This window comes from Dendrobates tinctorius, unplaced genomic scaffold, assembly GCF_039654945.1.
Source record: "Dendrobates tinctorius isolate UK_male_01 unplaced genomic scaffold, ASM3965494v1 ptg000064l, whole genome shotgun sequence".
NCBI classification, from domain to species: domain Eukaryota; kingdom Metazoa; phylum Chordata; class Amphibia; order Anura; family Dendrobatidae; genus Dendrobates; species Dendrobates tinctorius.
The window spans coordinates 8,242,069-8,264,572 of NW_027361732.1; the positions used below are offsets into that span (position 1 = coordinate 8,242,069).

General features: G+C 43.2%; 1 protein-coding gene across 7 annotated transcripts in view; it reads left to right on the forward strand.

Annotated features, from left to right (window-relative positions):
• Positions 1-22,504, forward strand: part of ERICH6B (glutamate rich 6B) — a 440,905-nt gene that overhangs the window by 290,830 nt on the left and 127,571 nt on the right. For all 7 annotated transcript variants that reach the window (XM_073580272.1, XM_073580271.1, XM_073580276.1 and 4 more), the window contains one exon: positions 3,404-3,552. In XM_073580272.1, the coding sequence (XP_073436373.1) occupies positions 3,404-3,552 (149 nt within the window). The remainder of the gene's footprint in view (positions 1-3,403; positions 3,553-22,504) is intronic.

The following is a 22,504-nucleotide window of genomic DNA, read 5'->3' on the forward strand; positions in this document are numbered from 1 at the left end:
TTCAAGATGTGGCCTCACAAGCAATTTATAAAGGGTTAACAATATGTTGGGATAGTGGAATTTTATCTCTCTTTTTATACATCCTAAAATCTTGTTTGCTTTTGCAGCTGCTGCTTGACATTGAGTACTAGGGCTCAGCTTACTTGTAACCAGAATACCCAAGTCTTATGCAGCAATAGGATTACTCCATCCTAGGTGCATTACTCTACATTTATCTACATTAAATCTTATTTGCAAAGTGTTTGCCCATTCAGACATGTTATTCAGATCGTTTTGTAATATTGTACTGTCTAGGTCAGATTTTAATATCATACATGTTTGAGGTCATCAGCAAAGACTGAGACTTTACTCTGAATCCCATCCAAAAGGTCTTTAATAAAGAGGTTAAAAAGAATCGGTCCTAGCACAGATCCCTGCGGTACCACAATGCTGACTATATCCCATTTAGAGAATGTACCATTTATGACAACTCTTTGTTTTCATTTAGCCAATTCCTTACCCATCATATATATAGTTTCACCTAGTCATTGCTTCTGAAGCTTCAGTATAAAGCTGTTATATGGAACAGTATCAAATACCTTTGCAAAGTCCAAAAAAATCACATCAGTCGCATTACCAAAATTCAGATTTGCCCTTACTTCCTCATAGAAACCCAACATGTTGATTAGACATGACTTATTCTTCATGAATACGTGCAGGATGTAATTTATTATATTATTCTCTGCAATATATCTCTGCAGGTCATCTCTTATAGTGCCCACAAAAACCTTTGCACACTACTGATGTCAGGCTTACCGGACGGTAGCTACCTGGATCCACCTTCTTACCGTTCTTAAATATTGGTATCACGTGACCCATCGTCCAATCCAATCCTGTGGCACCACCCTTGTTACAAGAGAGTCTAAGAAAATGTGATACATCGGTCTGTCAATTACTGAGCTCAATTCCCTCAATATCTGTGGATTAATGTCATGTGGGATGGGAGATTTGTCTTTGTTTAATTTGCTCAGACACAGGTGTACTTCTTCTTATATTAAACTAGTTGCATCAGGTGGTGAACTTTGATTTTTGCCTTGATGAAAGATCACTGTAACAGACAGATGATTGGTGAACATGGATGAAAAGTTCCTGTTTAATATCTCAGCCTTTTCTTTGTCCTCTATAATTATCTTGTTATTATCGTCTTTTAAGGGGCTGATACCATCTGTTTTTTTCTTTTTGGCAATGATGTGTTTATAAAAAAAAATTGAGGGGATTTATTTTAATGTTGCTGGCGATTTGCTGCTCTGTATATAGCTTTTCTAGCTTGACTTCTTTTTTGCATTTCTTATTTAGATCTGTATTCTCGGCCTTCAGGATTTTGAATGCTCTTAAACTTTGTACTGTCTTATTTATCCATAATGGTTTCTTTTTATTCCTTAACATTTTATTACTAGAGTCTATAAGTTTTCTACAGGATTCTAGTAGTATTTACTTAAATATGCCCCATTTATGTTCGAAATCCCCAGTTACCATGACAAGGTCCTAGTCTACTCGATTAAGCTCTTCCCTTAATTTATTAAAATCAGCTTTCCTAAAGTTCCCGGTTTTTGCATTTCCCCTTTTGAATTTTTGACTGAAAATTACATTGAAACTTACCATAATATGGTCACTGCATCCCAAATGCTCCTTCACCTGTAGATCTGAATTTGGACCTGGTCTATAGGACAGAACCAGATCCAGCAGATTATCTCCCCTAGTTGGTTCATCTACCAGATGAGAGAGGTAATTGTCCAGAACTGTGGATAAGATCTTGCAGCTTTTAGCAAAGCCAGAAGATTCTATGTCCCATTGAATGTCCGGATAGTTAAAATCCCCATAATAAAGGACGCTATTATTATATTTTGCCTTTTTAATTTTTGCAGCATTTCATCCTCTACCTGTATATTCTGAGGCTTGTAGAAAACTCCAATTAGCAGCTTTGCATTATTGCCATCCCTATGTATATTTACCCATACCGACTCTAAATTGTCGCAGCTCCCGCCAATGTCATCATTGTGCACAGGTTTTAAGTTGGACTTTATGAAAATGCACACCCCTCCATCTTTTCTTGTCTTTCCTGTCTTTTCTAAATGTAGAGTAACCCTTTATGTTTGCCAACCAGTCAAGGCTTTCATCCAGCTAGGTTCGCCAAAATGCCAACCACATGTATTCTGTAACCGACATAAGAGTCTCCAGTTCATTCAGTTTTTTTTGCAAGGCGACTTGCATTTGCCAGCAGACATTTAAAACTATTAGAACATTTGTTACCCCTACTCAGCTCCTTACTTTCCTTGCATTTCCTTGCAATCCTCATTGACCCCTACTGTCTCACTCTCTCTGTCTACTTTTATCTATGCCCTTATTAGCACAACTACCAGATCCTAGTTTAAAAACTCCTCCATCTGTCTGACCATTTTTTTCCCCAAGTACAGTTGCACCCTCCCTATTGAGGTGTAGCCTGTTCCTACCGTAGAACCTGTAGCCAACAGAAAAGTCGGCCCAATTCTCCATAAACTCAAACCCTTCATTCCTGCACCAATTACTAAGCCACTTATTTATCTCTGTGAGCTCCCACTATCATTCTAGTGACACCAGTGGCACCGGCAGTATTTCTGAAAACACCACCTTGAAGGTCCTGGCCTTCAGCTTCTCTCCTAGCTTTCTGTAATTATTTTTAAGGACCTTCCCCTTTCCCAGCCCCACGCAACAATCTGTTTATCTGATCTGCAATATGTCGAACCCGAGTACCTGGCAGACAACAGACTGTTTGACATTCACAGTTTCTGCGGCAGATGACCCTGCCTGTCCTCCTAATTATAGAATCCCCTACCATTAACATCTGTCTTGCCTTTGCTGCACTCCTACTTACCTCCTTCCTAAAGAAGTTGCTCAACAGAGCAGTACAGAGCAGTATAGTATATGTAGTACAGGTAGAGAACAATACAGAACATGTAGTTCAAATAAAAAATTTTACTGTGCAGGTAGAAAGCAGGACAGTAGATATAGTACAGGTTGAGAGCAGTACAGTTTATGTAGTATATATAGAGAGTAGTACTGGACACGTAGAAGCATAGGACAGTACATGTAGTATGGATGCTGAGCAGTATAGTACATGTAGTAAAGATAGAGTGCTATACATGTAGTATAGGTTGAATAATGCAGAACAAGTAGAGAGGAGTATTGTAACTTAGGAAATTATTGTGTCACTAAAAATATTGTAATTTTAGTCAAAGTGTTACCTGAGGGCGCAATGTACGATGTTCATTTCAGAACATTAATACTTTTATCACTATCTATAGCTGTGTTAAATAAAACGATAAGTGACAAAATGTAAAAATGTATAAATTAAATAACATTCCTATTTTATTCATTTTTGTTTTAGCTCTCTTTTTGATGGAGAAAATATCTTTTACTCTGGCATCAGCTAATGACTCCATCACAAACTCTGCACTGTCAGATAATGCACTTTCGGATCAAGCCAACAACATTGACGACTATTTTATTCCTATTCTGGATAATGAATTTATAAAAGTAAGTGAAGTTGAAAACAAAATATACCTTGACTTCAGCAGTAAATTGTGGAGTCACAAGGCAGCAAATTTCTAATTATCCTGCAGTGTTCCCTCAGCAAAATTAAAGATTACATAATTGCCATTGAAATCTGCCTGTGTATGGCTGTGCACTTGTTGACAGGTACCCGGGTGCAACGCTGCAGAGAGTGAGGAGACAGTGGTACTTAACAAACAGCTATTTATTTGAGTGCTTACGGAACAATATCAAATGTGGAGAAATAAACAGCAGCAATGCAGCGAGTTAAGAACATGGTAATACAGTTAAAACAGTAAAACAGTATTATTTACATGCAATCTGTATTCATAGCTAAGCAACTTTTGTGGATAGTAATGTCTCGGTCATAATTCCTCAACCTAGGGTGTGTCACCGTTACTAACGGGCCACTCCCAAAGTAATATGAAGTACTGTACATTCCCCAATAGCAGTCTACATTACTCACCGTTAGGCCTCAAGTCCCTTATCACTCAGTCACTTTGCACACTTAACAAGCTGGCCGCCTCCGATTCCAGAAGCACAGCTCGATCCTCCCTCCTCTGTACCATAAGTTTGCATCGGGGGTAGCGCCTCATAGGAATGTGTCTCTCCTGCAGCCCAATCGCCTCTCTCAGTTCTGCAGACACGACTCTGACGAACCAACTCGGGCCTCTTGTTTCTGGGTCTGGTATCTTAGGTCTTCACTCAGGCTGGTCTCTTGGGTCTTCACTCGGGTCTGTTGTCTCCGGTCTTCGCTCGGGTCTAAGCAAGAAAAGTGTTTCCAGCGAGTGTTGAAAACCTTGAAAAAGGCATCTGCCGAAACGCATAGTTTTAGGGAGGTGAGGGGTTAACTTTTTGTCTATACATGTAACATTTTTTGGATTCATTAAATATTGAGGAGTTTTTTTGCTAAAAACGTTTACTACTGGTCTTTCACCGCTCGCTGGAAACACTTTTTTGCTTGGATACAGCTGTGCTTAGCCTGGACTGGACTACATCCGTGCTGAAGCGTCTTAAACGTCTGTCACAGTGGTGAGCTGAAATCAAACATTTTTTCCTTCACTCGGGTTTGGTCTCTTCGGTCTTCATTCGAGTCTGGTCTCTTGTAATGGAGGCTCCTCTGCTTACATGACCATCCTGTCACTGGCCTAGGCGCCAACTCCTCCCCTTCTGGGCCTTCTATAATTATTAACTGTGCCACAGCTATCATTTCACCTGGCGTTTCCTCCAATCTCTTCCCTCATGAGATGTTGTTGGAATATGTCTGTTGCAACAACTCCATTCTTGTCTATGAGTGTTTAGTTGTTAGATTTGTATGCTGTTTATAAAGTTTAAAAAAAACTCACAGAAGCTCACACAGGGAGAGTATGTGACTGTATTTCCTGTTTTCCTGTGTCTGTGTATGAGAGAAGCAGCCTTTTGTAGATGCTGCACAAATAGAGACACACAAATATTCCTGATCTATTAAGCTTATCATATATTGCTCCTGCATAATTAGCATAAATCGGGATCACCACCTGCTCCTGCAAATCTCACAGTATGTGCAGCTCATTTTGGCAGCATCAATTCGCCTCTGTAGCCGGGTGTACGCTTCCAGGATTCAGTCGCACTGGTCATAACCGAAAGTTCAGAAGATGGCTCACGTACACTGAATAGCCGAAGAACAGTTGAAATCTAGCAAGTGAAGTGAAGGACCGGTCATACACAAGGTGCCTCTGAAGCAGGAAAGCGTACACCTGGCTACAGAGGCGCAGTAACTCTGCAGAAAGGAGCCGCACACATGACCATGACGGCAGCGGCTTATCACGCAGACCTTATAAATGTTTTTTTTAAAACATTGATTTAACTCCTTGACATTATGCAGGGCTCGGGTTAGGCAGGGAATTTAGTCATACATAATGTATACTTTGCGGTATTAGGTTTCTTTACAGTGGTTCCCTATGGTGGACAGAGTCTCTTCAGTTTAGGCTCCTGAAAGTGTGCACAAAGGTAGTTTGAACCTAGCCTAATGAACACATTCTAAAAATGGTTTTTCTAAGGCAGGTGACCTCATTAAAGGGAACCTGTCATGTGAAAAAAAAACTATAAATCTGCAGATATGAGGTTAACCTGCAGGTTACTTGTGTTTTGAACCTACCTGACACCTGCACTTTGAATCCTGCTGACGAGAGGATATGAACTTTATTGCCCCTGGCAACATTTGACAATCAGTCACAGGGGCGGTGCTTGTGCCAGTTCAGGCACCACTCTTTGCATAGTGCATGGCGTGTTGTGAGTTCATTTTCCCCTTCGTCACTGAGGTCTGGTGAACTCCCTATTCTGGTAAAGGAAGGTAATGAGCCTGATTATCAGGCACCTGAGCCTAATGAGGATGACTGGCTGAGTGGAGTCACGGACTGGATATAAGGCTGCCGACGCCCTTCTGCCCTGCGGGTGATTTCTCTGTGGACTTCTAGGACACCAGTCTGATTCCTGCTCCTCTAAAGCTAAGTTTTTTGCTTTGCCTGTTAGCATTTGTTTTTGTTTTCCTTGCTTTTCTGGATTCTGCCATTCACTGCTGGGGTGAGCTGAATCTCCTTTTGCCTGTTGCTCTGTCTTCAGAATATTCCTGAGTACTGACATAGCTTTTTTGAAGCCTAGCGTCTTCAGGGCCTTTTTCACTGTCAGTCTGTTGGCTCTTATTTTCATAGGGTTTTTCACAGATTGCAGACAGCAGCCTTCCTGTCCTTTTCTATCTAGTTAGCTTGGGCCCCGTCTTTGCTCAGTCTATCTTTCTGTCTGTGTTAGTGTTTTCATCTTGCTTCACCGTCATTATATGTTGGGGGCTGCCTATTGCTTTGGGGTCTGCTCTGGGGCAGTTTAGATTTCCCCTTTCTTTCTTTAGGCCTATTTAATTCTCCGGCTGTGATCGAGGGGTCTAGGGCATCGTAGGAACCCCCCACGGCTACTGCTAGTTGTGTTGATAGGTTCAGGGGTCTGCAATCCGATAGCTGCCAACTTCTCTGGTTTTCTGGACTTAGCTAGCATTTCTGTTTTTGCCTCCTACAGTGACTCAATCATAACAATGGCGGCTGTACCAGTGCCGGCTCTATTACTGAACACTGAACGTTGCCGGGAGGAATAAAGTTCATATCCTTTATCATATCATTTATCTCATGACTGCAGCAATCACTCACAACCATCGCCCTTGCAATAACTCGTTACACTTCATCCATATCGGCCCCGCAGTCCTTTCCTCTCCTATGTATAGCACTCATGCTCTTTTCACATTGCTAAATTGCACAGATCCATTCAGTCATACCATCCAACATAAGAGACGCTCCCCCAAATCAATAAACCATCTGCTCACTCTTTGTATCCTTCTTCTCCTAGTCGCAGGAGGCATCGCTCCCAACCCTGGTCCCCCATGTTATAGCAAGTCAAACCCCCAACTGCTACACTCAGAAACCCCTCTAATCTTATTAATATTCCTTGCATGCCTTCTGTCTCATTTAATTGTGCCCTTTGAAATTCTCGCTCAGTATGTAACAAACTCTCCTTCATCCATGACCTCTACCTTTCTGATTCTCTAAACCTTCTGTCTCTTACTGAAACCTGGATCCAGCATGCAGACACCACCGCTGCTGCTGCTCTTTCCTATGGGGGACTACATTTTTCACATACCCCAAGAGCAGACTATAGAGCAGGTGGAGGTGTTGGTCTGTTCCTATCACAAAAATGTACCTTTCAGGTTATCCCTCAAATATCCTCACTTGTCTTCCCTTTCTTTGAGGTCCATGCTATCCGACCCTACTCCCCCTTCTCCATGCGAGTGGCAGTGGTGTATTGTCCTCCTGGCCCCTCCCATCAGTTCCTGGATCACTTTGCCACCTGGCTTCCACATTTTCTCTCCTGTGACATCCCCACCGTCATCATGGGGGATTTCAACACCCCCATCGCTCTTCCCCTCTCCCCATCTGCTACTCACTTGTTATCTCTAACCTCATCTTTTCAGCCTATCGCAGCTTACAAACTCTCCAACGCATGAAGACGGAAACTCCCTCGACTTGGTCTTCTCTCGGCTTTGCTCAGTGGATGATTTCACAAACTCCCCTCTCCCGCTCTCTGACGACAACCTTCTCTCATTCTCTATCAAGAACTGCCACCCCACTCAGGTCACCCCCACTTTCCATACTTATAGAAACATACAGGCCATTAACACTCAGAAACTCATGAAGAACTTGCAGTCATCATTGGCCCCTATCTCCTACCTCTCATGTCCTGACTCTGCACTGAATCATTATAATGAAACACTACAAAGTGCCCTGGATGAAATTTCACCTCCTATACATAGAACAACATGACACAGATGGCGACAACCCTGGCACACCCTGCAAACACATTTCCTGCAGCGGTGCTCCAGGTGCACCGAACGACTGTGGAGAAAATCCAACCTACATGAAGATTTCATCCATTATAAGTTTATGCTTAGAACATACAACACTGACCTTCACCTCTCCAAACAAACCTATTTCAATACCCTCATTACCTCACTGTCCAAGAACCCTAAATGTCTCTTTGACACTTTTCATTCCCTACTCAACCCAATAGTGCAGGCCCTAACCACGGATCTTCGAGCCAATGATCTGGCCAATTACTTCAAAGAAAAAATTAACCATATCCGACAGGACATTATCTCCCAATCACCTCATACCATGCATCTTCCTTCCTCCCCCAGTGCAGCTAGCTCATTCTCTGATTTTGAATCAGTCACAGAAGAAGTAATCAGGCTCCTTGCATCTTCTCGCCCAACCACTTGCACCAGTGACCCAATTCCATCACATCTCCTCCAGTCCCTTTCCCCTGCTGTCACCACCCACCTAACAAAAATAGTTAACCTCTCTCTCTCTTCTGGTATCTCCCTCCTCATTTAAGCATGCCATCATACATCCATTACTTAAAAAACCATCCCTCGACCAAAACTGTGCCGCTAACTATAGACCTGTCCCTAATCTTCCCTTCATCTCTAAACTCCTGGAACGCCTGGTCCACTCCCGTCTTATCCGCTATCTCTCTGATAACTATCTTCTCGATCCTCTACAATCCAGTTTCCGCTCTTTACACTCTACTGAAACTGCCCTCATTAAAGTCTCTAATGATCTACTAACAGCTAAATTTAATGGACACTACTCCATGCTAATTCTCCTGGATCTCTCCGCAGCATTTGACACTGTGGATTATCAGCTCCTCCTCACTATGCTCCACTCCATCAGCCTCAAGGACACCATTCTCTCCTGGCTCCTCCTCCTCTCATCTTCCACTTACTGTTGGGGTTCTTCAAGGATCAGTTCTAGGCCTCCTTCTATTCTCTTTGTATACTGTCCCTATTGGTCAAACAATCAGTAGATTTGGTTTCCAGTACCATCTCTATGCTGATGACACCCAATTATACGCATCTTCTCCTGATATCACGCCTGCCTTTTTAGAAAACACCAGTGATTTTCTAAACGCAGTCTTTAACATCATGTCCTCCCTCTACTTGAAACTGAACCTGTCAAAGACTAAACTCCTTGTGTTTCTTCCCTCTACTTATGTTCCTATGCCCGACATTGCCATTTCGGTGTGTGGTTCCAATATTACTCCCCAGAAACATGCCCGCTGTCTTGGGGTCATACTTGACTCTGAGATTTCATTCACCCCCCACATCTGGTCACTGGCTCGCTCTTGTTATCTGCATCTCAAAAACATTTCCAGAATTCGATCTTTTCTTACTTTTGATTCTGCAAAAACTCTTACTGTTTCTCTTATTCATTCTCGTATGGACTATTGTAACTCTCTACTAATCGGTCTCCCTCTTACCAAACTCTCCCCCCTCCAATATGTCTTAAATGCTGCAGCCAGGATCATATTCCTCACCAATCGTTACACTGATGCCTCTACCTTGTGCCAGTCATTACACTGGTTACCCATCCACTCCAAAATCCAGTGCAAACTTATTATCCTCACCCACAAAGCACTCCACGGCTCAGCACCAGTCTATATCTCCTCCCTCATCTCAGTCTACCACCCTACTTGTGCCCTCCATTCTGCTGATGACCTGAGGTTAGCATCCTCAATAATCAGAACCTCCCACTCCCGTCTCCAAGACTTTACATGTGCTGCGCCAATTCTTTGGAATGCACTACCCAGGTCAATACGATTAGTCCCCAATCCCTACAATTTTAAGCCTGCCCTAAAAACGCATTTATTCAGACTGGCCTACCGCTTCAACACATTAACCTAACTATCCCTGGGTGGCCCAGTCAAAAGTTTTACCATAACCAGGTTCCCCGCATCATGTTCCCACATGCTTTATGTATCTATCAGCCCTCTGTGTCTGTACACACTTAACATTATGGCTGGTCCATACAATCAGGGCAATTGTTACCACCCACCTTTCGTGTCTCCCTTTTTTCCTCATAGATTGTAAGCTTGTGAGCAAGGCCATCATTCCTCTTGGTATCTGTTATGACCTATGTGATTACTGTTATGCTGTATTGTCTGTACAAGTCCCCTCTAAAATGTAAAGTGCTGCGGAATATGTCGGTGCTATATAAATAAAATTATCATTATTATATCCTCTAAGTACATCCTTTCCTCGCAGAGGGGCTCTAAGTGTGGACAAGGGACAGGTTCAGAACGCTATTAACCTGCAAATTAACCCTATATCTGCAGTTTAATAGCGGTTTTTCACTTGACAGGTTCCCTTTAAATTATTTTTAGTAGTAGGCATGAGTCAGCTGTACAGTACAGCCAGCACTTTCTGTGTTTGGAGGGGGTAGCTCTCGAGCCCACTGTAAACCTGAGATTATATTTCCACAAAGCTAGCCAATCCCTTCAAAGTGGCGAGCTCCTGAAAAAAATCCATTTTTTTAATAGTAGACATCTTGGCTGCAGCAGAAATGGGCTGCCTAGTGTTCAGATTGTTTTTATTGGGAATGGCACAGGGGCCCAAGAATCAAAGTGGCCCACTTCCACCTCAAAAGCAACATCTGTCATATACTCATGAAAGGGACCATGTACTGTTTTTTGCACGGGTTACCTTCTTCAGTCTGTCTGCCACTAGTTGGATCGATATCTCCCTCAAAAAAAAATTGTGTCAACCTCCATACACATGAGATGGTCATCATGCTGATATTAGAGAATGTGTATTGGTGGCTTTACTCTGCTTCTTGCTCTTTTGCTGTTTTATCTCCTGAATCTCTGCAGTCCTTTCACTGATGAGCTCTGTCAAACTCCACCAACACTATTCATTGACATCTTTCTCTCTGCACTGCAGGAGGCTGCCAAACTGTTGTGGAGTTACTGATTGCCAAAGCTCATGAATATTGTGGACTCGATAGTAGGAGCTCATCAGTGAGAAGACTAGAAGGGCTGAAGCAGATAAAACACTGTTTTATCCCAACTACAATATGCAGCCCACCAAGTCACACAGCATTAGAATCCGAGTCTGTCTCTACATTATGCTGCTTTCATAATGGGCAGCATAAACCTGGTGACAGATTGTTATTAAAAATATACAGAAAGCATGTACAGAAACTTTGCACATTTTCATTATAACTAAAACTCAATCCAGTTTCTCCTCACTGAGAACTTTCAAAACTTCAAATAAGGCCTGGTGTGACCATCAACTTTTACTGACTGTCGCATGCTGTTCACATAGGTTTGAAAAATGTCTTTCCACAGCCGAAAAGAATCTTCATGGGTTTAGACCTGCGGCGTTCTCTACACAATGTATCTCCGGCTCACTTGTCATAAAAAAGAGTCTGTATGAGCTATAGAAGGTTATTTCAAATGCCACCCAGCACACTTAGATGTGAAAGATGTACTAGTTGTTTTGGGGGCCGTGCTTTCTTTCTCGCTTTTATGATTTGATGATATTTCATATAGCCCCCTGTGTCAGTATCACTGTAGATTGAGACAATAAAAAAGATTTCTATACTATGGGCAGAGGAATATTTTAACTGAGTACATAAAATATGAATTCTTCTGCTTGTTCACAACCTTCATACTTAAGGTAAATCAAACAGACTGGGTCACAGTGACACATTTTATATGTCCCTGAGGTCAGGAGGCAGTAAATAACAGACTAAGACTAGTTCATTCCCTATAGACCAGAGTTTTTCATTTTTAATGTGTGGCTCACACGTAACTTATGAAAATAAAATGCTCTGGTAATAATATTTTTAGTACTATTTCCTTCTCTGCTGCTCTGAAGAATGAGTGCATAGTATATTCACTTTATTTTATGAGTGGTTCTTAATCCTTTTCTCCTAGAGGGCTTTCCGGGAGCTCCTGCAGTATATAAAATATTTAACAGTGAAGGTTATTATAAAGCGTTCATGAGCACTGGTTACAATGTGATTTCTCAATATTTACTAGACAGACAAGAAGCTGTAACTACCAGACTTGTGCAAAGAGATGCAATAATATTGCAGTGCGATCATTACATTCCATTGTTATACATAGTCAGTGCTTTGTGTCTGGCTGTGATACCTGTAATTACATTACACTTAAAAGAAAATATTAAATTGCTTTATATTTTATCACACACAATGAGAGGAGCACATAGAAGATCATAATGATCACACTGTGCCAACCATTACAGTGCTAGGCTTTGCCAGTTGCCACCCAGAACAAAAGCAAAGACCTGCTGACAGATTCCCTTTAAGAGATGTCTGCACTGGAGAACCTTTATCTAAATTCACTTATTTGCAGGACAGTTTAGGCAAATTATTAAACGGAATAAAGAGGACACATAATTGGTATTGCCATGTTAGTGATGAAAAAAGCTAAATGGTTTTTTTTGTCCAAAACATGATTGTTGTGTCTGATGGCGCCCTGTTACTTGTTTTTTGTACTGTGGTTTTTAGATTGGTGAGAGTTGCCTATTTATATGTACTATTGGCCGAGTTTGAACATGTGACTTGGTTCACGGGGCTACTTTAAGGTCCTGTTTGGACGCCACTACTATCCCCTTGAGAAAGCGGCACTTTGCTGCTGCGAAACGCGTGTCGGGGCGCACCGCACCTCCGGATCTTCCCTCATTACCTCCACCTGGTAAACTTGGGTACTTTATTTTCTTATATGCCACACTTTATGATGCTCTAAGCCTTGGGCACTGTGCAATATAATATATATTATGTATTACGATGGCTATGGATGTATATTTTTCTGTCAATATGACACATTGATGCACCATTATGCTGCCATGACCCCTCGCTTTCATTTCTATATTGGGCATTATGGGAGGTATTAGAGTGGTTTGGGGGTTGGTTTCAGTATTTATCACTGGTATCAATTGTTGGTTATATGTCTGTCTATTTGATTGTTAATAAAATATATTGTTTATTGAATATTTGAACACTTCATGGCTCTACTTTTCTCAGATATTTATCTATTTATATGTGGGTATATTTGTATATATTTAAAAATCTGAATAATGTTTTCCTGATATGGATTTTTTTGCACTTTATTGAGTATCCGGTTTAGTGCAATTTATAGACTTGTTTACTTTTATAAGCATATGGACTTTCTTGCACTTTGCACCTTACACATCTAAATTTCTTTTGTTTACATATATATATTTCATACCATATTAAGTTGGCTTGGGTCTCCAATATGATTGGAATATGTATTGTGAGGCAGTCAGGGGAATCGTATACAAGGGTCGCTTTGTGTCCCCCAGGATGTGCATAGAAGCACAGTAAACTTGCTGGAGAGCGTTGTAATTACAGCCACAGCTGTGGTTACAACACAAAATAAGAGTGTGGATTTAGTCAAACTATTTGACCAAGTCAGAATTAAAAAAAAAAATGACATGAGCTTTTATTAAAGTTTAAGTTATTTTTGTAAGTTTCCAAAATAAAGACTTTTAAGTTGGACTAAACTGGGTCACTGCCTCTTTACCACACTGTGGTGAATGTTGCTGCATTACATATGGTGGAGAATGCAGGCACTATGGACTAAGGCTTAACTCAAGGAAAAATACATGTCCGTAACCAAGCCTGCAACGCTATAGCTCAGGTCTGCCGACAAGATGGAGAAAATATTAAAACAGTTGGTCCTCTCCAATGCACAACAGCAGCAGACTAACAGTCTGATTCTGCAGTAGATTGTGGCCCTGTGAGAGGTGCGCCCACCACCGACCCGTTCGGTCCCGGGAAAATGAGTACAGAGGACAACCTGGAAACCTTTCTTAATCGTCTTTGGAAGAACCACGGGACAGGAGAACTTGTCAGCTGACCAGTGGGCTGACGTGGTGGCCCTGTTGCTAATGATGAGATCCTTGTCTGGATAGGTGTCAACACCTATAGTGGTTATATCGGTGAACATTTGTGGAGGTCCAACCTGCCAGGTCTCAGGCTTTTGACTTATTGCACTTTGCAAAAAAAATGGCTCCAGCCTGAGACCTTGACCCTAACGGCAATGATAGAGAGGGAGGTGGTCAACCGGCTTGTGAGAACTCTGCCAGCAGCCATACAGCGCTGGGTGGGGCAATGGGACCTAAGCAACGTAGATCAGGTGGTTAGCCAGATCGAGCATTATACTGCCACCCAGGACTTCCTTACAGATCAGGGAACTCCTTTTATGTGCAAGGTAATAAAGGAATTGTGTAAACTGCTCCAGATTTTGCACGTCGGTGTACCACCCACAGACAGATGGTCTAGTGGAAAGATTTAACAAGACCCTTAAATCTATGCTGAAGAAAGTTGTCTCCAAAAATGGGAAGGATTGGGATATGTTACTGGGTCGCCCCGTCCCAGGGCTGTGGGGTACTCGATACCGGGCCGGTGTTAGGGAGATGTGTCACAACAGCAGTGACCCGGTCCGTGGCCCTGGGCACCCAAGTAATGGTGGAATGTGATGTAGTTTATGGAATGGAATAGTTCGTGATGCCACCTGTGGTGTTTGGCAAGCAAGATGTTAAGCCAACGCTGCGTGCAGATCCTCTGGGGCTGATGGTGTGTTGCAGCATAGATGGTGTAGCTCCCCACAGGTGAAGCTGTAACCCCAGGGCAGTGTATAGGCACAGGTAGTGTAAAGGATGATACCCAGAAGTAGCGGTGCTGACGGTGTTGGCGCACAATGACTGGAAGACACCAGGGCTTGTAGTTCCAAAGTTTTACTCACAGTTTGTGGTACCCACTGATGCCTGCCTCCGTGCAGTGTCCTCCGGGGCAGAGACTCAATCAACCTCCCAGGCAAGTCAGGGTTCTCCTCTCCAACACTCCGCCAACATGTACCTTTCCTGAACGACTCCTCTATTGTGCCTTTTAGTGTGAAGAGCTCCAGTACCATGGTACTCTGAAGTTCCTAATGTCAAATGTTCCTAACAACTGTCCTTGTACGGCAGACAGCTGTAGCCTACTTCGGGGACTCCCTTTATCCTGAGTCCTGGCTCCCTATGCAGATGCTGTTGTGCCCCAAATCTTGGATGGGAGTAATGCATTTACAGCCAACTACTCCACCGGTGTCTGCTGCAGAACCGTAAGTGTCCATACAACCTCGGGGACCGGGCCCCAGCCTTGTTCTGAGAACCTATAGGCAGGGTACCTCTTCGGACCCACAACTCCTCTCTGTTCTCCTACTCCTTCGTTCTGCGCTGTTCCTTCTCTCTCTTATGGAAGCTTAGGTTGCAGTTCTACGTCATTCTCCTTCTGTTCCTTTCCCGTGTCAGCTGGCTCAGGTCACTGAGGCAGCTGCAGCACTCCTTCCTCCATCCCTTCTTCCAGGGATCCGTCCTCAGTCTCTCCTGACTGGCTGACCTCCAGACTCCACTATCATTCTAAACCTTCCCAACCTTGTATATGGATCTCAACTCCACCCACATTCCAGCACATCTCGTGTTACGAAGCAAGGACCCACGAAAGGTGTTCTGCTACCCTCTAAGCATGGAGACGCAATGTGGTCAGTGCTGAACTATCCTGTGTGTGGGATGCAGATGTTGGAGTGAGGAAAGGAGGTCCCAACTTACCTAGGTGGTGGGGCACTACACCTTAGGAGAAGGTGCAGTACCTCTGTGGTGACTGAGCCTCAGGGGCACCACATTACTGCCCTATTTAATGTTCTGCTGTACAACAGGTACCACAGTACTCAAAGGGGTTCTCTCCATCTATTATACGGTAGACATCCTAGGGGCCTGCTGGACATAGCCAAAGAGACGTGGTTTTGAGGAAGCCTGATATGTGATTAGCCGTGGGGTTATCATACCCCAAGTAAACAAAATAGAGGCCATTTAAAACTGGCCCCAACCTCTTAGTACAAAACAGGTAATCATAGGCATCATAGGGTATTACCAACAATCTATAACTAATTTTGCCGAGAGATCAGCACCCTTGACCAATTTCTTAAAGGGAAGGAGGAGAAAGCATTCTAATCCATGAAGCTGGTGTTGTGCAGACAGCCTGTCCCCACCAGCCCCTACTTCAAGAAAGGCTTTATTGTGCAAATAGATGCCTCTGAGGTTGGCCTAGGAGCGGTTCTGTCACAGGAGGTGAAAGGAGAAGAACATCCAGTCACCTACTTGAGTAGGAAACTTAATGCGGCAAAGAAAAATTATAGCACAGTGGAGAAGTGATTGGCCATTAAGTTGGCCTTGGACTCCCTATGTTATTATCTACTCGGGCAAAAGTGACCATTCACCCAGGAGAATAAAGTTCAAGTTATTTTTGAAAGCTGCCAAACAAAAGACGTTTAAGTTGGACCAACCTGGGTCACTGCCTCTTTAAGACACTGTTGTGAAAGCCGCTGCATTACAATATTTATATTTTTGAGGTTGTTATTTTTAATTTGAAATCCCAATATATCTTCATTAATATTCATTAATATGTACACTGAATTCTATAGGTATTTGTTAGTTGCTTTTAACATGCATTGTCTGTGTGCAGACAGCTTTATGGTATATTTGTGCTGTCATTATGGTACAGAGTATTATATTAACCTTTTGATATGAGATGTATGCATGAGTCATGCTTTACATGACTTGTATTATTGATATTGATTTAATGTGAGTTTTATTATGCCATGCTTAATAATTTTTGTACACAAAATAAGCACCCTTTTATAGATCATTTAGCTTCCAGATATATTTTCACTTTATTCCACTCATTTTTACTCTATTGCAATGTTATTTTATATTTTTTGAGTAGTTTTTAGTATGTCACTTATCACACTTTTGCATCCATATTAATTGTATATTTATAATGATCCAGATGGTAACTACATACGATGCATTCATTTCTAATTCATACTCATCAGTGCGACTTAAAGGGTATCTGTCACCTATTTTTTTGCATATAAGATGCGGCCACCGCCATCAGGGGCTTATCTGCAGCATTCTGTAATGCTGTAGATAAGCCCCCTATGTAACCTGATAGATAAGAAAAAAGAGTTATATTATACTCACCCGGGGGGCGGTCCGGTCCGAGGGGTCTCGCGGCACGGGTCCGGCGCCTCTCATCTTCTAGCGATGCCTCCTCTTCTTTGCTTCTCGTCGCGGCTCAGGCACAGGCGTAATTCTCTGCCTGTTGATGGCAGAGCAGAGTACTGCAGTGCGCAGGCGCCGCACCTCTCTGACCTTTCCCAGTGCCTGTGCACTGCAGTACTCTGCTCTGCCCTCACCAGAGCAGAGCAATACGCCTGCGCCGACGCCGCGAATGCTGTAGATAAGCCTCTGATGGTGGTGGCCGCATCTTATATGCGAAAAATTAGGTCACAGGTTCCCTTTAACTTAATACATTCGCTTTACTTATAGTTACCACACAGACACACTTGTTTGTGAGCATGTCCAGCTCGAGTGCCCCTGGTTCTTCTGAAGTTGGCTACAATGGACACCTGCACATATGCCATTGCATAGCAATAGTGGTAAGCTTGCGATCCACAAGTCCACTGACCGAAGCACCAATGGTGTAGGGGATTGCTCTAGCTGATACTATTTAATCTAGCCATCCACAGCACACACCACTAATGAAGAAAGGGCAAAACACTCATTGGGGTGGCGGGGATTACACATAATCATCTTGTATGTTTATACTGTGAGCAGGTTGCCGAATGCAGTGACAGACAGAAGGCAGAGCAAGAGTTAATAACTTTACTTTAACAAGGGAATACTCCACGCAGGGAGGTAAATGGTTAACAGGGGGAGTAAACAGTTCAAGATGAAAATAGAATGCAGAGTTAAAGAACAGTAGAAAAGGTATTAACAGTTCTTGTTGGGTCAACTTATCCTGTCAGTAGTTTCTCAAGACGTGAAGGATCACAGAGCAGGTGATGATGCCAACAATGGCTGCCACGGCACTTGTCCGATGAAGTCCTGAAGGTAACAAGGATCCGTCTTCTGGCAGCAGCAGTTGGTCTCCGATACCTTCCACTGAGCCACTAGTCCATATACTGATGTGGCCGGGGGAATGTGGGCCACCGCACGGTCTGAACCCACCATGGTCCAGCAGATATACACTGGGGAATCGGGGGGCAGATGGCGGTCCTGCACCCGGTCTCACTTTGGGGGCACACTCACAGTACTCACGAGCCCGGAGCATTTGGCACCTCGCTCCGTGGCGACCAACAGGCACACTGCAAGTCTCTCCTCACAGTCTCTGTCAGCAGCGGCAGTGATGCTCAGGAGCGGGCCTGAGCTGAACCGATGCTCGAGGGCTGGAGCACTCACTCGTACCTGCTGTGCGCTGTCTGTTCCCGCTAAGTCTGCCTGTTTCTGCGCACGCTGAGGCTGTAAACGCTTAGCCACACCCCTGGCTTCCTCATGCAAGGATTAGTCTAGTCCCCTAAGCTTTCCCCCGGACAACAAAGGAGACAGCCCTGACAGTTCCGGACCCGGCACAGAACAGTTACCTGCGACACGGTGCCTCTTCTTATAATATAACAGCACACTGCAATGGTTACTGTGATACACTATATAAACAGGATCTTAATTGCACTGTTCATGTTATGCTGGTAGCTATAACTATATTGGTAACTATAGTGAGCTGTATAATGTATAATCTGTCCCCGCATTTAAATAGCAGAACCTGTTTTTATTATATGAAATCTTAATTATTCAAAAAAGATTTGTTTGGGTTTAATATACTCTGTTGTTTGGTCTTGTGTATGCCTTTTACATAGTTATACTCATCTGAGAGCAGCATAATGTAGGAAGAGAGACTGTATTTCCAGCGATGTGTCACATAGTTTACTGGGTGCATCTTTAATGATACAGTCAGAGTTTTTAGATATAGCAGGGCTCAAGAATGCTGACCCTGCCTACACCACAGCTTTCTGTCATGATCCAGGTTGGATTATGACAGAAAATTGCACAAGTAACCTTTTTTTTCCTTAAGCTGTGTGCTTAAAGTTAGTTTTGCCCCCGGTGGCCATAGGGTCATTGCACTGTGGTGGTTTCAGTTCTAGTTTTGCCCCCCAGTGGCCGTTAGAGTCATTGCACTCTGGTTTCTTTAGTTTAGTGCACGTGATTATAAAGCAGGTGTGATTGCTCTGGCTCTGACCTATAAAAGAGTGTCAGGTGTTGCAATCACTGTTGGTGAAATTGGTCATTTCATCCATCCTTGGTGGAGGAAGGAGCTAGAGAGAGTTCCTTGCAGCACGGTCAGAGTCCTGGTGTGGAAGGACCCACAGTGAGGAATTCCTTGCAGCTCTTACAATGCTTGGTGACGTAGCAGCTATTCAGGAGGAAAGCTTGTTGTGAGCTCATCTGTTCATTCACCTTTTGTGTCCGAGGATCTCCCTCTTCTGGTGAAGGAAGGTAGTGAGGCTGATTTGGATGAAAGAAACCAAACACCTGATCAGGTGGATTGTGACTGGGTAACAGGAACTTCAGACTGGATATAAGGCAGCCGACGCCCTTCTGAGTGGCTGGTGATTTCTCTGCTGGATTCTTGGAGACCAGTCTGATTCCTGCTTCCCAAAGATGAGTTTTTGCTCTGCTATTGAACTTATTAGTTTTGGTTTTGTTAACCTTGTTTTTTTGAGTTCAGCCATCCCCGGCCGGGGGTGTGCTGGATTCTTATTCCTTGATCAGTGTTCTCTTTTGCTCTGCTTTCAGAATATTCTGAGTGCTGATATAGGGTTTGAAGTCTAGTGACTTCAGGGTCCTTTTTGCTTATCAGTTGTGTTGGTAATATTTTTAGCAGGGTTTTCTCGGATTGCAGACAGCAGCTTTTCTGTCCTGTCCTTTTTAGTTAGCTTGGGCCCCATCGTTTGCTCAACCTATCTTTCTATCTGTGTTAGTGTTTTCATCTTGTTTCACCGTCATTATATGTTGGGGGCTGCCTATTGCTTTGGGGTCTGCTCTGAGGCAGTCAGTTTTTCTCTTTTCTCTCTTTAGGCTTATTTAGATCTCCGGCCGTGACGAGGTGTCTAGGATCACCGTAGGAACATTCTATGGCTACTGCTAGTTGTGTGATAGGATTAGGGGTCTGCCATCCGCTAGTTTCCAACCTCTCTGATTTTCTTGTCTGAGCTTGTGTTTTGTTTTTTCCTCCTCGGTGACTCAATCATAACAGAATCACCAGCCATACCGCAGATTCTAGGGTACTCAAAAGCAGGAAGGAATTGTTAAAAAAAGTGTCAGAATTTTTTTTTTTGTCTATGTTTTTTCCTCTTTTTCTCTGAGACCGTAGGAGGAATATTTTTCTGATGGAGTTTAAGCAATTGTCTGATCGTGTGGAGCAGCTTGCTGCTGAAGTGCGAGGAATTTCCGCCTATCTTGCTCATTCACACGCTGCTGAACCAAAAATCCCCACTCCTGATGTGTTTTTTTGGGGATTGGCCTAAGTTTTTGAATTTTAAGAATAATTGTAAATTATTTCTTGCCTTGAAGCCTAACTCATCGGGGAACTCCGTGCAGCAGGTAAAAATTGTCATCTCCTTGCTGCATGGCGATCCCCAGGATTGGGTGTTTTCTTTAGTACCAGATGATCCTATTCTAACTAATGTGGACGCATTTTTTCAGGCCTTGGGGTTGTTGTATGATGAACCTAATGCGATTGATCAAGCTGAAAAGACCCTGTTGGCATTGAGCCAGGGTCAAGATTCTGCAGAACTGTACTGTCAAAAATTCCGAAAGTGGGCGGTCCTCACCACTTGGAATGATGGTGCCTTTCTTTCGGAAAGGTTTGTCAGAAACCGTAAAAGATACTATGGTGGGATTTTCTGTTCCCTCTGGTCTTGACGATTCTATGTCATTAGCCATTCAGGTTGATCGGCGTTTACGTGAACGTAAAATTACACGGGAAATGCTGCCACCTGTTGAACAAATGTCTGAACCTATGCAATGTGATAGAGTTTTGTCTAGGGCGCGACGTCAGGAGTTTAGAAGGCGTAATAAGCTGCGTTTTTTCTGTGGAGATGCCTCTCATATTATTTCTGTCTGCCCTAAACGAGAGAAACGTTTTGCACACACATTTGCTGTAGGTGGTGTACAACCTAAGTTTCTTCTGGCAATTACTCTGATCTGCTCCCTGTCCACATTTTCTGCTAAAGCCTTTGTGGATTCAGGAGCGGCCTTGAACCTAATGGATTTGGATTTTGCTAAACGTTGTGGTTTCCCTATGACACCCCTGCGGATGCCTATTCCTTTGAGGGGTATTGATGCTACTCCTTTGGCGAAGAATAAACCTCAGTTTTGGATCCAGGTGGTAATGCGGGTCGCCCCAGACCATCAAGAAAATTGCAGATTTTTGGTTTTGCATAATTTGCATGATACTATCTTGCTGGGGTTCCCCTGGTTGCAAATCCATAATCCAGTTTTGGTTTGGAAATCTGTTTCTGTGGTGAGTTGGGGTTGTCGGTGTGCTCTTAGTGACACTCCTGTTTTCTCCACCTCTCCCCAGTCGCATGAGGTTCCTGACTATTTGGCTGATTTTTATGATGTGTTTAGTGAGAGTAAGTCTGCGTCTTTGCCTCCTCATAGGAGTTATGACTGTGCAATTGAGCTGAGTCCGGGGTGTAAATTTCCCAAGGGTCGACTTTTTAATTTATCTGTACCTGAACATGAAGCTATGCGTTCTTATATTAAGGAGTCGTTGGAGAAGGGTCATATTAGACCATCCTCTTCACCCTTGGGTGCTGGGTTTTTTTTTGTGGCCAAGAAGGATGGTTCATTAAGGCCCTGTATTGACTATCGCTCCCTTAACAAAATTACTGTTAAATATCAGTATCCGTTACCCCTGATTTCTGACCTATTTTCTGGAGTTGAAGGTGCTTGCTGGTTTACCAAGCTTGACCTCAGGGGGGCGTATAATCTTATTCGCATTAAGCATGGGGATGAATGGAAGACAGCGTTTAATACTCCGGAGGGACATTTTGAGTACCTGGTGATGCCTTTTGGGCTCACTAACGCCCCTTCTGTCTTCCAGTGCTTCATGAATGATATTTTCCGAGACTTTGTGGATAAGTTTCTGATCATCTATTTGGATGATATTTTGATCTTTTCCAGGGATTGGGACTCTCATGTGGAACATGTTCGGACTGTGTTCCGGATTTTGAGGGAAAACTCCCTGTATGTTAAGGGATCGAAATGTCTTTTTGGTGTACAGAGGATTTCATTTTTGGGATTTATTATGTCTCCGTCAACTATTGAAATGGACCCGGACAAGGTACAGGCCATTTATGATTGGGTGCAGCCCACTTCTTTGAAGGCCCTCCAGAAGTTTTTGGGTTTTGCTAATTTTTATCGGAAGTTTATAGCCAATTCTTCTGTTATTGCCAAACCATTGACTGATTTGACTAAGAAGGGCGCTGATTTGCTGAGTTGGTCTCCAGAGGCTGTTTCTTCTTTTCGGGAGCTGAAGCGGAGGTTCACTTCTTCTCCGGTTTTGCGACAACCCGATGTCTCACTTCCATTTCAGGTGGAGGTGGATGCTTCAGAGACTGGTGCAGGAGCTGTTTTGTCCCAAAAAGATCC